We start from the raw sequence: 14,630 nt of genomic DNA on the forward strand, positions 1-14,630 counted from the left end.
ATGGCTCAAATGGTGGAGCCCAGCAAGCACAAGATTCTGAGTTCAAAACCCAGTTCCATAAAGAAGATGATACTGAACATCTGTAAACCATTTCAAAGATTTAGACTTCTAACTTAACAGTTGATGAAATATAAAAATCATCTTATCTCTTGGAAGAAATAGACATATTTATATTTGCTAAGAATCCATCCAAAAGCTGATTTTTTTCCACCAGCATCACAGTTGAGGGTTTTTTTTTCATGAAGAGGTGGCATATATGTCCTAAAAAGGATGACATTCTTTTAAGATAGAAATAATGCATGTATCAAAGTATGAATTCAGAATAGTTAACTGCAAATGTCTAATATCATCACAAAAGACATTTCGTGTTTTCCTGCATGTATTTACATTTTTGCAAAGGCAATGGCTACAGTATATTTTGCTTTGCTTTTTTGCCTAACATTACACAAATCATTTCCTATGTGATTGTGTAATAGGATCGTGGTCTTTAATGGCAGCATAATGCTTAACTAATTCTCATGCCATAATTTATTTAGCTACGCTCCCTTGAATGAACATTGGGCTTGCTTCTAATTATTTACAGCTTTGAATACTACTCTGGCAAAGAGCTGCCGAAGCATCGTTCAGACTTTTGAGTATCTTGTCCTCAGAAGCGGGACGAGGGCTTCTAGTTTTAAATGAGCGTCGACGACTTCTGATCCACATTTCTTAAATATCGCTTTTGACAAAAGTAGAGGAATATTTCCTCTAGCTGTCAAGAAACCTCCAAGTGTGTTCCTACTACACCCTTGGCTACTTGTGGGAAGGCGGGGAAATGGTACCCCGAACCTTGTCATCTCTGTTGTCCTCTACTGAAGAGCTCATCCCGGTATCTCACATTCCCCCCCGCCCCCCCCCCCCCGCCCCCAGCAGCCTAGCATATGGTGATGGAACTCTGGCAGGCACGGCCGCTTCAGGGGCTCCTCCACCCTTGCCTATCTCAAGGTCCAGCTCGCCTGCCCAGAAGCCTCCTCCAGATAAGGCAGGGAGCCCCCCCCCAGCTGAAGATCAGCCCCTCCCCACTCAGCCCTGGCACATGACAAGCTGCCTCTGTTGTTTTTGATCCCCCCTCCCCCAATGTTAAAGCAGTCTGGGGTAGCATGGACTGAAGCAGCCAGTCGGGACCCGTGTTTTAAAAGACAGGTAGCTGTCGACTGCAAGACTTTACACAGTCACCTGGCACCACTGGCACGGCAGGTCTCTAAAGACCGTCCAAACGCACAGGAAATGTGCCAGGGACGGAGGCGCCCGTCCAAGCGCCGTCTCCTGGTGACGGGTGCTGGCGGGCACACCGGGGAAGGGTAGACTTGACCTCTTTGGGAAAACTAGAAGAGGATCTTGTATGTTTTGAGCGACAGAAACAACCTTGAACTAAGTGGGGTGCTCCCCAGCAAGGCCGCCTAGAAGGGAACCCCGAGTCTTCAGCGCCTCCTGCGCGCGCGGGCGCGCCGGTAGCCAGGTGTGGCCTCCGTTCTACGACGGCCCCTCCCACGACCACCGGCAGCGGCTTCACGGCCGACGTTTCCAGTCAAGCTGCTAAACCGCGGGCTCTGGGCACACAGGCTCCCCACCGCCTGGGGAGGGGCTGCCGCGGTCGCGGTCTCTCCACCAGCCCTCCCGCTGCCCCCGGCAAGGCCGGCACCACCCCGGCCCCGGCTCGCCCAGCACCGCTTCCCCGGCCAACCATTCCCATCGCCGGCTCACGCCCCCGTCCGGTTGCCGGGAGAGGTGCAGGGGCCGTGGCGTCACACAGAGGGGCGGGTGCTCGGCGCCCCGCGCGCCAATGGCGCGGCGGTCGCCGGCCTCTTCTTTCCAGCCATTGGTGTCTGCGGCCCCTCGGCTCCTCCCCCAGCCCGCCATGGCGTCAGGCGCCGTGGCCCCGGGGAGGTGGTTCCCGCTTTAAGAAGTGAAGTTTTCCGCCCGCTCCCCTCCCCGCCCCGGTCTCTCCCGCGGCCTCCCGCGTCCCGCGGGGCCGGCGCATGGAGCTGCGCAGCGGCGGCGGCGTGGGGAGCCAGGCCGTAGGGCGGAGGATGGATGGGGACTGCCGAGATGGCGGCGGCGGCTGCAAGGACGCGGGGTCGGAGGACTACGAGAACCTGCCGACCGGCGCCGCGGTGTCCACGCACATGACAGCCGGAGCGATGGCCGGGATCCTGGAGCACTCGATCATGTACCCGGTGGACTCGGTGAAGGTGAGGCGCGGGCGGGCTGCGGGGGAGGAGGAGGAGCCCGCCGCGCGGGAGCCGGGGCGCACGCGCGCGTCTGCATCCCGCGCAGCGCCGGCCGAGGCGCAGCGCCGGGACCCCGCGCTGTCCCCGGCGCCGGGGCCGGGGGGCGGGCCGGGGTCTCCCCGGTCCCCGGGAGACGCGCCGCGCTGCTCCTTCCGCCGCGCGCGGGGGGCCTCCGGGCGGGCCTGCCCTCGTCCCGCGAGGGGTCCCGGTGGCCCGCACCGCGTTCGCTGGCGCTGGGGCCGGGGAGGACGCGGGGGCGAGCGCGGCCGGCCTCGGCTGGGGAGGGGTCCTCCCTGCGGGTCCGCACCGGCGGCGCGCGCGGGCGCCGGCCGCCCGCACTCCACGTGCGCCGTTTCCCCGGGCGCTCGCCGCAGGGGAAGCGCCAGCCACGCTCGCTCACAGGGCCGCGCTTCCCGGGTTGTTTTGGGGACAGTCGGACGGCTGGGCGTCTTCCTGCCCGGGGCAGCTCGTTGTCGGGCACTGGTTCAGCGTCCCCTCCGTGACCCTCTAGCGTCCCTTCTTTCCTGGGGTTCCCAGGTAGACGGAATAGTGACTTCTTCTGCTGACGGCCTGGAGAGTTGGTTCTGTGTAGCCGAAGTTTGTTCTGGTCACTCCCCCAGCTGTTCTACATAACACTTCTGTGGAGAGACAGCTTTAGCTCACGCCCCGTAATTCTAAGCTGCTCTGGAGACCGAGATCTGAGGATCGTAGTTGGAAGCCCAACCCCAGCAGGAAAGTCCTGGAGATGCTTATCCTCAGTTAATCACCAGAAAGCCAAAAAGGGGATTTAATACTCAAGTGATTGAGCACCAGCTTTGAGGGAAAAACCTAAGGGTCGGGGTCCAGGTACTGAGTTCAAGCCCCAAGAACCCCCCCCCCCCACACACACACCTTTACCAGTTATTTTCCTGTCCCTCAGAGTTGTCCAGGGCAGGGCATAGAAAGGAGCAAAAAGCAATAAGGAGGACAGATTGTTACTCATCACATTTTTAATAAGCAAACTCATCATGCCCAGTGCAGTCTGGGAAGTAACACGTGAAACTGAGGCACCGAGAGGCAAATGGATTAAGCTTGCCCTGACTGGGAGGGAACTATCTGAGCTCCACTGTGCTTTAGGAGAATTTGGGAAGCTCTTGGATGGAGGTCATCTTACAAGGCTGGGTCCATAGCACTGCAGCAGCGGCAGCTGTAGCCTGATGAATCGGGCTCCTGATGAGCCGAGGTGAAGAGGAGAATGTCTGGGCTCCCACTGTGCCTCAGAGCTGGTGGATCGAGGCTGACAGGCCGAGTGCAGTGAAAGTAGGCATGGGATTTCCAGGAAGGCGAGTCCTTCCTTCCAGCTTGCTGCTGGGCTGGGCTCATTGACTCTTCTGTCTTCCCTGCAAGGAACCAGAGGAAGAAATTTGCTACTGTTACTGAGGGGATAGGGGAGAGACTTTGTCTCTGAGGTTTTCAAAGCTCCTCCAGGGAAGACCTAGGTAACATTGGTTTAGAAAAACAGCCGGATAGGTAGTAAAACTTCCTGTGTTTTAAAACTATTGTCTTGAGTGCCTTGGGCCAAGTGTGGGGAGATGTGAATAGGACCGGCCCAGGCCCATGGCTGTAGAGACAAGCATTCACTCTGTTAGAGGGTAGCCACCACTGTTGAGACCCGTGGGCTTCTGGGCCATGAATTTGAGTCTGAGTATCATTTCAACTGTTTTCTTTTTCTTTTTCGCTTGTCCTGGGGTTTGAACTCGAAGCTTCCTGTTACTTGAGCCATGCTTCCAGCCCAGCTGTTTTGGAGATAGAATTTCATAGACTTTTCTGCCCAGGTTGGCGTTGAACCTCTATCAAAGCCTGAGTGGCTAGGATTACAGGTATGAGCCATCAGCGCTCAGCTCCTTTCAACTTATTTTTAGGATTAGTAATAATTAGTGATGCCTTTTTTTCTTTTTGAAAGTGGAGGTATTTGTCTTCCGTGCTCTGTGTGTAGCTCTCCCTGCCCCTCCTCCTCTTTGCTTTTTTCCGTGGTTGATTCAGACCTCACCTGTGTGCGGAGTAGTACCTTCCCTAACAGTTTCCACGTGGGGACCCTTGAGCGTGGAGATGGGGTGGAAGAGGCTGTTCTGTCACAGACAAGCACTGGGTTAGCTAGTCAGCAAGTGTGCTTAGTTCCAGCAGCCCGTCTCTAACCCGTTGGTACACTGCAGTTCTTCAGAATGCGGGGCTGGCGGTCCATGCTTCATCTTTTCTCTGCACCTTTCTTGGGAGGGGCAGCAAGAATTTTTCTTCCTGGTTTTTAAGCAGCGACAAGAGGTATGGAGAGAATTATATGCCACGAGGAAAGCATGCAGGTATCCAGGGTCTGCCCTGGTCAGTGCAGTATCTGCCCAGCATGAGGTGACAGGGTATAGTTCCTTGGAAGACCACAGCTGTGCGCTTCTGAAATATTTTGGATTATGTGGACTGTGAGAAAGTGAGTCAGGAGGCTGGGTTGCCAGCCCCGCTCCTATTTGTTTTCTACTATGGACAACTGTTCTGTGCTTTAGTTTTGTCACTCTTACAATGGGCATATTTAACCACATCACTAACTCACCTTTTTCTGTCAACATACAACTCGCGTTGTCCTTTTATATGACTTCAAATTTTAAAATAACCTTTATAGCCAAGGCCAAATCCATGTGAATTGTTTTAGGATGAGCAAAAGTTTAATTTTTTTTTTTGTCTTTTTTTTGTTGGTTGTGGGGCTTGAACTCTGGGCCTGGGCGCTGTCCCTGAGCTCTTCAGCTCAAGGCAAGCATTCTACCACTTGAGCCACAGCACCACTTCTGGTTTTCTGAGGGTTAATTGGGGATAAGAATCTCATGGACTTTCCTGCCTGGGCTGGCCTTGAACCATGATCCTCAGATATCAGCCTCCTGAGTAGCTAGGATTACAGGTGTGAGCCACTAGCACCTGGCTAGGTGCAGCTTTTTAAAGAGAAGTTGCTGAGAGTATAAAATAGAAGCAGGCCTGTCCTGCAGTCTGGAGAAACACAGACTGGAAATGCTGTGTGTGTGTAATGCTGTGTGTGTTCCCTAGTTGGCAGTGTGAAACCCACCTGTAGCTGTTGGTGACTGTCAGACTCCTCAGTACTGTGAACCTGAGGCTCCAACTGCCAACAGCTGAGATTATTAAACTGTAATTTGAAAGAATGGCAGCAATTTGATTTTTCAAGTTTCCTCCTTCCTGTGTATTTTATTATTATTATTAATTTTTGTGTGTGTCAGTTTACTCTTGCTTGGCTTTTCCCTGAGGACTTGAACTCTCTCTACCCCTTGAACCATAGGTCTACTTCTCTCCTTTTGGTGATTAAATGGAAATAAACGTTGCATGGGCTTTTCCTGCCTGGGCTGTTTTTGAGTCATGGTCCTCAGCTCTCAGGTCCCCAGTAGCTAGGATTACAGACGTAGTCACTGTTGCCTGGCTCTGTCTTCTTTTCCTTATTCCCTACACCAAGTGGTACCTGTGCTGACTCGTTGGTACTGGACCAGGCTGCTGTGACCTTTGCCCCCAGGGATGCTGTGACTCACCGAGGACTACAGAGGCAGGGAGCACAGGGTCTCCGCAGGGCTAAGGGAGAGGCACAGCCTGCTTTTCTTACCTGAGCTTCTCCCAGGGTTGTCTAGGAGGCTCTAACTGTGATTCCAAAGTGGCAGGTGATGCAGTGGTCTAGACTGACACTTGGGAGTGGAAATGAGAAACCCCAGGTCTGGTCAGGAGTGCTCAAGCCTGTGGGGAGCATGCCAGGTGGGTGGAGGAGGAAATTCCAACCAGATTAGGCACAGTGCTCCTAGACCACATGGTGTCCGCCATGGTGAGAGCAGGACCGAAAGGAAACAGGAAAGATTTGAAGCCGAGGGACCTTCCGCTGACCCTTTCACAGCCCTTCTTCTGCCTGGCTTGTCCGGGAAGCCCTGCCCTGGCTCTCCTAGGATGAACCCTCCTTCCCAGTCTCCAGCCTGGGAGTCTAGGGGGAGCTCATGCGTGGCCAAGTTCCCAGCCAGGCTCAGGGTTCCTGGCTCTTCTTGGGGGCCACCTGGGGGCCTGCCCTGCTGAGCTCAGGCAGCCCTGGGCATTCTGCAACTCCTCAGTTCTCCTGTTCTGGCCTTGGTGACTCGGCGTGGCCAGGGTGTGGGCCTTTGTCAGTCTCCTCCCACCACCTCAGCACCTGACAACAAAGTCCCATTCAGGTGGCACCAGTCAGCTCCAAGTGGGTGTGAAAGTCCAGATGAGAGCCATTGTTCTCACCCTCTCCCGCCCCTTCCGATCCCTGTCCTCCCTCCTCTTCTGGTCACCTCTCCTTGGAGGTGCTTTTTTGAAAGGTGAGTTGGAGAAAAAAAGGGACATTCCCAAACCGCAGGCCCTCTCCATTTATGACCCCGCCCCCCAGGGCCACCTTGATGCCTGTATCTGTCATTTGGCCCTCACTTGCCCATTCACCTTGTCCTGAAATGGCAGGGGCGGGGGGGGGGGAGGGGGAACACACGATTGGGGATGATATCCAGGGACCACTCAGAGCAGCAGGAGGGGGGTTCCAGCTTTTTATAAAATTTAAATTTTCTAAAAAGGCTTCAGTAATAATAAATATCTATTTTTGCTGTTGTTGTTGGTCATGGGGCCTGAACTCTGGGCCTAGGCACTGTCCCTCAGTTCTTCAGCTCAAGGCTAGCGCTCTACTAGGTCTTGAGCCACAGTGCCACTTCCAGCATTTTCTTATGTGGTGCTGAGGAATCGAACCCAGGGCCTCATACATGCAAGGCAAGCACTCTACCACTGAGCCACCTTCCCAGCTCAATAAAGAGTAGCACTTGGGTTTACAGATGGTGGATTTAATCGGCTGCATTGCTTGAACCACACATGGGATATTCTTGTGTGCACAGGGCCTGGCGACCTCTGTGTCACGGGCAAGGTGGGGGCTGACCCCAAAAGTTCCTGCCTTCATTTGGGCAAAGGGCTTTTTCCCAGTTCTTTGGAGCAGCGATTCATTGGGGGGGGGGTTTAGTCCCAGTTTCCCTGACCTAGGGTCTCAGGTGCTGTTTGTTCTGGCTGTGAGGGGCCTGGGACCCTCCAATGAGCTCACCTGCCCCTCCCAAAGCCTGTGATTGTGTCTAAACCCCCAGCCCTCTCTGCACTTTTCTTTTTTTTTTTTTTTTTTTTTTGTCGGTGGTGGGGCTTGAACTCTGGGCCTGGGCACTGTCCCTCAGGTCTTCAGCTCAAGGCGAGCGCTCTACCACTTGAGCTACAGCGCCACTTCTGGTTTTCTGGTGGTTTATTGGAGATAGGAGTCTCACGGTCTCTCCTGCCCGGGCTGGCTTTGAACCGTGATCCTCAGATCTCAGCCTCCTGAGTAGCTAGGGTTACAGGCGTGAGCCACCAGTGCCCGGCTAACTCTGCACTTTTCTGATCTCCCCTAGTACTCAGTCTTTCCTGCTTGGGCCAATTCTTGTTTGTTTCTGAAATCTGAAATGAAAGTGTCCCTGCAGCACGGTTCTGCTCCCAGCCAACCTCCGTGTGGCCCTGTGGCACGGTGAGTCCCAGGGTTCAAATCCTGGCTGGGCAGAGGACTTAGCTTTCTGAGTTTTAATTTCCTCATCTTTAAGATGTGGGGTGCAGATCGTCTTCTTGTTTTCTCTTCGCTGACTCCGCTTCCTGAGGTTTCTCTCCTGCCCTCACTCTTCGGTGGAATCCTGTGAAATCTCTTGTTAACCGCTTCCCACTGTCCTGTTAGAAGGGTGATTCAGGAACAGGGACTTTGCATCTGACCACCCAGAACTGTTCTAGATCTACCTCTGAGTGGCCTTAGGCAAAGTTTCTTAACCTCTCTGGGTCCAGTTTCCTTGTTTTTTTTTTTTTTTAAAAGGGGGGGCAGTTCTGTCCCAGGTGATTAGAGGGCTAGATTCTCATAACACGTAGGACAGTGCCTGGGATGTTCTCTTGAGTCCACCCATTAGAGGTTGGCACAGACTCTTTCCCCACCACAGATCTCCGTGGACCTTGAGTACCCTGAAGGTCCCAGCTCATGTCTCAAGTCAGCCCGCCTGCCCGCCCTCCCTCCTCCTCTCCCTCCTCCCTCCCAGGCCCTGGTGCATGCTAGGTAAGTGCACTACTCTGAGCCACATTCCCAGCCACATGACCCTCTCTCTTCATTCTTCACACTCTTGGGATCAGTGGCTTTCCTGTGTCCCAGGGCCTTGTCCACACCCAGAGCCCTCCCACCTCTGAAGTCTTCAGCTGTCTGTGCTCTGTAATCCATCTCTGTAGTCATCCCCAGCCCTCAATTTCTCTGCTGTTGCTTCTTCTAGCATTGGCTTGTCTTGAACTTTGGTCTTGACCAACCCATCTTTTTCACTGGGCTGCTGTGTGTTCAGGAGCAGATCACAAGTTGCTTCTCTTGGGGTCCCCTCAGCCCTGCTCTCTGTCCTCCTGGGGGGGGGTCTCATCACCTGCTCTCCATGATGGCTTCTTGTTCCTTAAGCCTTCCCCTCCCCCCTCCCTTCCCCCTTCCCCATCCATCTTCAGCATGGCCTGCGGTTTCTAAGTTCACAGAGAAACCAGGATCATAACAAACTCCTTTTCTGACCTCTGTCTTTGCAAGCTCTTATCCCTTCCCCTGTTGTAAGGGGCACAGATAGGTGTCTTTTGTTCCTCTAAGGAACAAAGAGTGATACCGCACCAAGCACCAAGGAGCTGGGTTCGAGTCCTGACCCCACCTGGGGTATGCGATTTGATCTCTTGTCAGTTCTGATCCTTTTCCTGCAAAGCAGGGACACTGATACCAGCCAGGACCTACTTTGCAGGGTCGGAGAAAGAATTGAATGAGACCACGTGCGTGAATCCCCGTAGGGGCTTTGACACCTCTGTGTTGGGTGACCCAGTACCAGGCTTGCTACCCTTCCCACCTCCAGTGGCTCCTTCTGAGAAACATTTCTACAGGTACAAGCTGGTCACATCTTCAATAAACAAGCCTGCCTTGGGTGACTCACCTGGACCCCTCAAGCCCGGAGCACCCCACTCTGTTTCCTCCTGCAGACAAACAAATTTCTGTTGCTCCTTTTTGCCTCCTTAAAATAACCAGTGCTGGGAAACCACTGTTGACTCTTGGCCTTGGCTTCCTCTCCTGTCACCCCTGCGCTTGGCTTTTGCACACATCACACCCTTGCTGGCCCCCTCTGGGAGTGCCTGGTCCCCCTCTTCTCCACCCTCTCACTCCCTCTGGGTCTGGCGCTTCCTCAGTTCCCTGGGCAGCTTTCTGGGCCTCAGAACTCTGCCCCCACCTTCTTGTCTCCCCAGCACCATCTCAGTTTTCACCTGTGTCCTGATAATTCCTAGATCCATATCTCCAGCCCATGCTCTCAGGAGCTGAATCTCTAGTTGCCTGGTACAGATGGCCCCTGGGTTACCTCAAAGCCTCGCCCAGTAGGATGTCTGTGGATGGCCACGCCTCTTCCTGTCCCTACTCCATCCTCTGAACCATCACCTTTGGCTCTTCCTTCAGTGCCTAAGGGCATGGAAGACCAGTTCATAGTTTATCTAGACCTTATTTCCTTCTTCCTCTCCACTGCTGTGTGCTCAGGGGGCCGAATTGCCCCTTTCCTTAGGCTTCCCTAATGCCCTTCCACGAGTGGACGTGCCCTCCCAAACCCCTCCCTCCAGTGGGTGTGTCTCCGGAAGTCCCGCCCACAAGTGGGCCTACCCTCCTGCAGACCCTCCCTCCAGTGGGTGTGCCTCTTGAAACCCCGCCCACAAGAGGGGCGTGTCCTCCCACCGCCCCTCCCACAGTGCCCCCCTCCTGCCGTTTTGCGCTTTCCTGTTACCTGCCCCTGCTTTGTTTTTCTCTGCAGCATCTATTTCTTTTAACTCAGGACTCTGAAGGCTTTACAGTGTTTACATGTTATTTCTCTTTCCAATGTTACTTATATTTGTGGCTCCTCTCATTAGAATAGCACTTCTATGAATTCCTATGGGCAGGAATGGTACCCGACACTTAGTAGGTGCTCAGTAATCATCTGGTTAGTAAACACTGCAGGTGACTCAGCAAGCCATTTATAGCTGCTCCTGCTCACCCTGGTAGATGGGGAAGAGCTGCCTGGGCCATCCGGTTAGATCCGCATGATTTCAAACCTAGACAGCTCTCTGTGGGTGCTTGGGTCATGGAATTTTGTCCAACTGCCATATGGTCCTGCCAATCAGTAAAATTGGCACCCTGGCATGGGATGTCTAGCTGACTCCACGTGGGCAGAGCTTACCTGGCCTTTCTGCAGGTCATGTCTGCTGGTCTCCACCCGGCCCCTATCCATCACCCTTCCACATGTGACTTGACCTGCTGCTGTCCCCTTCCCCCCTCCCCCCATTTCCTCTGACTTGTCCCCAGACTGTGGCTCTCAAAGGTATTCTGGGAATGTTGATTGAATGAAGACATAGCTGTGTTTCAGAGATGGTCAAAAACAACCCAGACCAACGGAACAAAAACAAAATAGAACAAAAACCTCAGAGTTAAAACCTGCACCTCAACAAATACTACTTTTTATTTTGTCTTGTTTTGCATCATCCATGTGTATCTTGGCTGAAAAAAAAATAAAAAAGACTACCTCAGCTCTCCTGTTTGTCCCCCTCCCATTTTTTTTTTCCCAGTAAGATCCAGCAAGCTGCAGGTCTGCCCACTGAGGCAGACCTCTTTCCCCCAAAGCTAAACATCAGACTACAAAAATAAGAATGGCTGGCCCCCGTGCCCAAAGCAGGCTGATCTCTGTAATTAGACCTGAGTTGAAGCAACAGGGCAAGCTTCCTTTGAAGAGAAAAGTCGTGTATACAGTTGCTCCCTCTTGGGGGGAGGTGAGTACTTTCTGAGACATTCTGTAGTGCATACGGCAATGGACCCTGTGCATTTATAGTCTTTATAGAATATGTATGGTAAAAGCTGGGTGTGGCAGTGCGTGCCCAGCTGTTCGGGAAGTGGAGACTGGAGATTCCAAGTTCGAGGCTGGGTGGGGCAAAAGGTTTTCGGGACCCATTTCAGCCAAATAAGCCAGGTGTAGTGGAGTCATCCTACTTACCTAGGAGGCATAGGTTCGGAGGATTGTGGTCTGAAGCTGGCCCCAGGCTGAAGCATGCGGCCCAATCAGGAAAAAGAACAAGCAAAAAAAAAAAAAAACACTGGGCTGGAAGAAATGGCTCAAGTGGTAGAGCACCTGTCTAACAAGCAAGTGACCGGAGCCCAAACCCCAGGGCTACTAACAATCCCTCCCTCCAAATATGAGTAAGATTTAATTTTTAAATTAGTCAAGTAACAGATGGGTAACAACAACAACAACAACAATAATAATGTAGAACAATGGTAACATTATACTGTACTCAAAGCTGCTTAAAAGTTGCTGTGGATGACTTCTGGGATTTTTCCATGTGGTATGTTCTGGCCTTTTCGACTACAGATCACTGAGATTGTAGTTGGGGAGGGCGCGGGTGGGGGGCAATGCACTTGTACCTGAGCTAGAAGGATGGGGTCTGGCTTGTCCAGAGGGGACCCTGCCCATCCCCTCCCTCCGAGGCCCCTGAGTCAGGCTGGAAACTCACAGAAGTGTCTTTGAGAACCCCCTGTGCCCTCTTGTAATCCCAGACAGGCCAGACGGGCCGTGGTCTGGTCACTTCACTAAGATGTCATGGCTTCACATTCAAGCTTTCTCTCTGCAGAGAACACATAATGTTGAAATGGGGAGAAATCCCAGCAAGAGTTGCATAATGGGTTTAGGAAATGACTGGTCCCTGTGGGTCAAGGGGTGGTTGGCAGCCGTCATCCAGAGAGCTTCCTGTGTCTGAGGAGCGCCTGCTGGGCAGACTCAGAGGCTCCCCCACCCTGAGAGCTGGCTCCCCCAAGTCCTGTGGCAGCCCTTGTTTCCTGGCATGATGAGGGAGGGGCTCAGGGGGGCTCTGGGCATGTTGTTGGGATTATACAGGTGTTGAGGTCACGGAGCCAGGCTTGCATTGAAGTCCAGGTCTTGCCATGGACTAGCTTGGAAACTTTGAGCAAGTCACTTTTCGGAACTGGTTTTCTCCTTAGGCAACTATGTGAATATCATCTGTTTTACCTTTTTGACAGGGCTGCTGGGAAGCTCTGGTGAGATCACATTTGTGAATGGCTCAGTTAATGCCTTGCTTTGAAAGCTGGATGACCGGAGGGCCTGGGTTAACAGCATGGGCTCCGGGGCCAGGTTGCTTGGCGTGGTACTGGGATCGAGGCACTGAAACCTCCCCGTGTGTTACTTCTCTCTCTTTACAATGGAGATAACACTTCTCACTTTAGAGGGGCTGCACGTGGAATATTAAGAATGAACTGTGGTGAGCACTCAGTTAATACCGGCTCCTGTATTTGCTTTTGTTGTGGGTTTTGCCTCACGGTATTTCCGTAAGGTTTTAAACTTCTCCTCTTGTCATTTGATCCTGTTCCTTTGAAGGTGGGAAAAGACCTGGGCTATTTTTAATGTCATAGAGGAGACAACAGAGCTTCAGAAAAGTACCAGAGCTGGGGGTTTGGGGTGCCCTTTATGCTGGGTTTAGGGACATTTGTAAAAGAGTGGGGGTTCATGATGGAGTCTGTGTAAGAGAGAAACTGAAGCCCCAGGAGCACCACCAAGAAAATCGTGACACCCGAAAGTATTGGCCACAGGATGTAAGGCTCTAAGGTATAGATAGGAGTTCTTCAGTGAACTCCTCCTGTAAGAAGGCTAGGGGGATGGTGACAGTGGCTATGGCTGCAGGGTATTTTTGGCCCTGCTTGGCTCTCTGTAGAACACAGCAGCTTCTGTGGTTTCTTCTCATTTCAACAGTGCGTCTTCGTACAGGGATTCAAATTCTGAGTGGTTGGAGGATTCCGCTCCAGGGCCCAGTGCTGGGGTGACCTCTGGTGAGTTCCGCGGGCGGGGGGGGGGGGGTGCGGGGCTGCCGTTCTCTCATCTGCAGGAGGGAACACTCCCTGCAGGGCCAAGCGCGGCTCCTGGGAGACAGGCCGCGCTGGGTTTGTAGATGCCGACCTCCGTGCAGATGCTGAGCTCCGTGCAGATGCCCGCCCGGCCCTTGCGCTGTCAGGCCGGGATCCTGTTCTAGGTTAGGGTTAGTGCGTCATGGAAAAGCCAGGCTCTCCTTCCCACAGGGCCTGGGGACCCCGCAGAGGGCAGCCTCACCGCCTGACCTCTCCTTACCCACTGCCTCCCATCTGTCGGCTGAAGACACAGGACGCCGGCTGTGGTGGCCATCTCTGCCCGGGGCCAGAGGGAGAGCACCGAGGAGGCCTGGCAGGCATCCTGGAGGGCCGCAGTGTGCCTAGGACTGCGGCTTGGGGCCCCTGGGCGGGGCCGTCCTCACATGAGCATGTGCGAGTGTGTGCGAGTGTGTGTGTGTGCACACTAGGGCTGGAGCTCAGGGCCTTCCTTTCTCTCACTTGGCTGGCACTCTGCCGCTTGAGTCATCTTTCCACTTCGGGCCTTTCGCTGGTGGTAGGCATCTCCAGCCCAGATTTGTCTTCCCAGGCTGGCTTTGAACCATGATTCTCAGATCTTCGGCCTCCTGAACAGCGAGGATTGCAGGCGTGTGCTACTGGAACCCCAGCTCACTTTTACTTTTTTGAGAGTGAGACCCTTTGAATAGCAGAGTCTGGGGGACCCCCTCCCCCTGCCCCCCCAGGCATCAGTCTGGCTCTCCCTCACCGTTGTTTACTGAGCCCACTTGTTTTTCTCTGTGGGCACCATGTTTGTGTCTCAGGGGTTCCCACCCCCAGCTTCCCTTTCCCCGGGGGGTGCTCAGGTTGAGGTGTTGCCCGTCCTGCCCAGGGCCTGGCGCTGGAGCGGAAGGGGAGTGGCCGGGCGGCCTCTGTGTCACACAGCCTCTGTGGGCAGGAGGATCTCAGACGCCCCCTGGATTACAGTGGCAGAGATGGGCGCCAAGTAGTCAGACGCGGGAGGTGACAGGGCCTGGTCTAGGGTGCAGGCACCGGCCTGGCGTGGAGGGCGGACTGGGAGCCTCTCCCCAGCGGCTCTTCCCCGGGTCCCCAGCTCTGTGGTTCTGTGGTGGGGTTGTATGCCTTGCTGATTCGACACAGCTCCTCCTGGAAAGACTCCAGGGGCGTTGGTGTCATGCGCCCGTCTCCCTGGATCGCTGTGGAGTGGTGGCCAATGGGCTGTGAGAAGCAGGAGACCCCACACAGCCTGGGCCTCACCAGGGTTGGGGTCCTGTAGCGCGGAACCCCGTGGGGAAGGTGGGAACAACCCCCCTCTGTCACCCCCCCACCCCCCGGGAAGCAGGAGATGTGGGTGTGTGAACGAAACAGCTCTACTTCCAGTTTTTTTT

General features: G+C 54.0%; 1 protein-coding gene across 3 annotated transcripts in view; it reads left to right on the forward strand.

Moving 5' to 3' along the window:
• Positions 1-1,799: 1,799 nt before the first annotated feature.
• Positions 1,800-14,630, forward strand: part of Slc25a37 (solute carrier family 25 member 37) — a 35,696-nt gene continuing 22,865 nt past the window's right edge. For 2 of the 3 annotated variants that reach the window (XM_070016667.1, XM_070016668.1), the window contains exon 1: positions 2,166-2,231. Coding sequence is in view for 1 of the 3 variants with exons in the window: in XM_070016666.1 (XP_069872767.1) it covers positions 2,019-2,231 (213 nt within the window). In the remaining 2 variants the exon portion in view is untranslated. Of the gene's footprint in view, positions 2,232-14,630 lie in introns of all 3 variants that reach the window. The other variant, XM_070016666.1, reaches the window with a different exon arrangement.

Source organism: Dipodomys merriami, unplaced genomic scaffold (assembly GCF_024711535.1).
Source record: "Dipodomys merriami isolate MVZ:Mamm:240054 unplaced genomic scaffold, mDipMer1.0.p SCAF_12, whole genome shotgun sequence".
Classification (NCBI taxonomy): Eukaryota; Metazoa; Chordata; class Mammalia; order Rodentia; family Heteromyidae; genus Dipodomys; species Dipodomys merriami.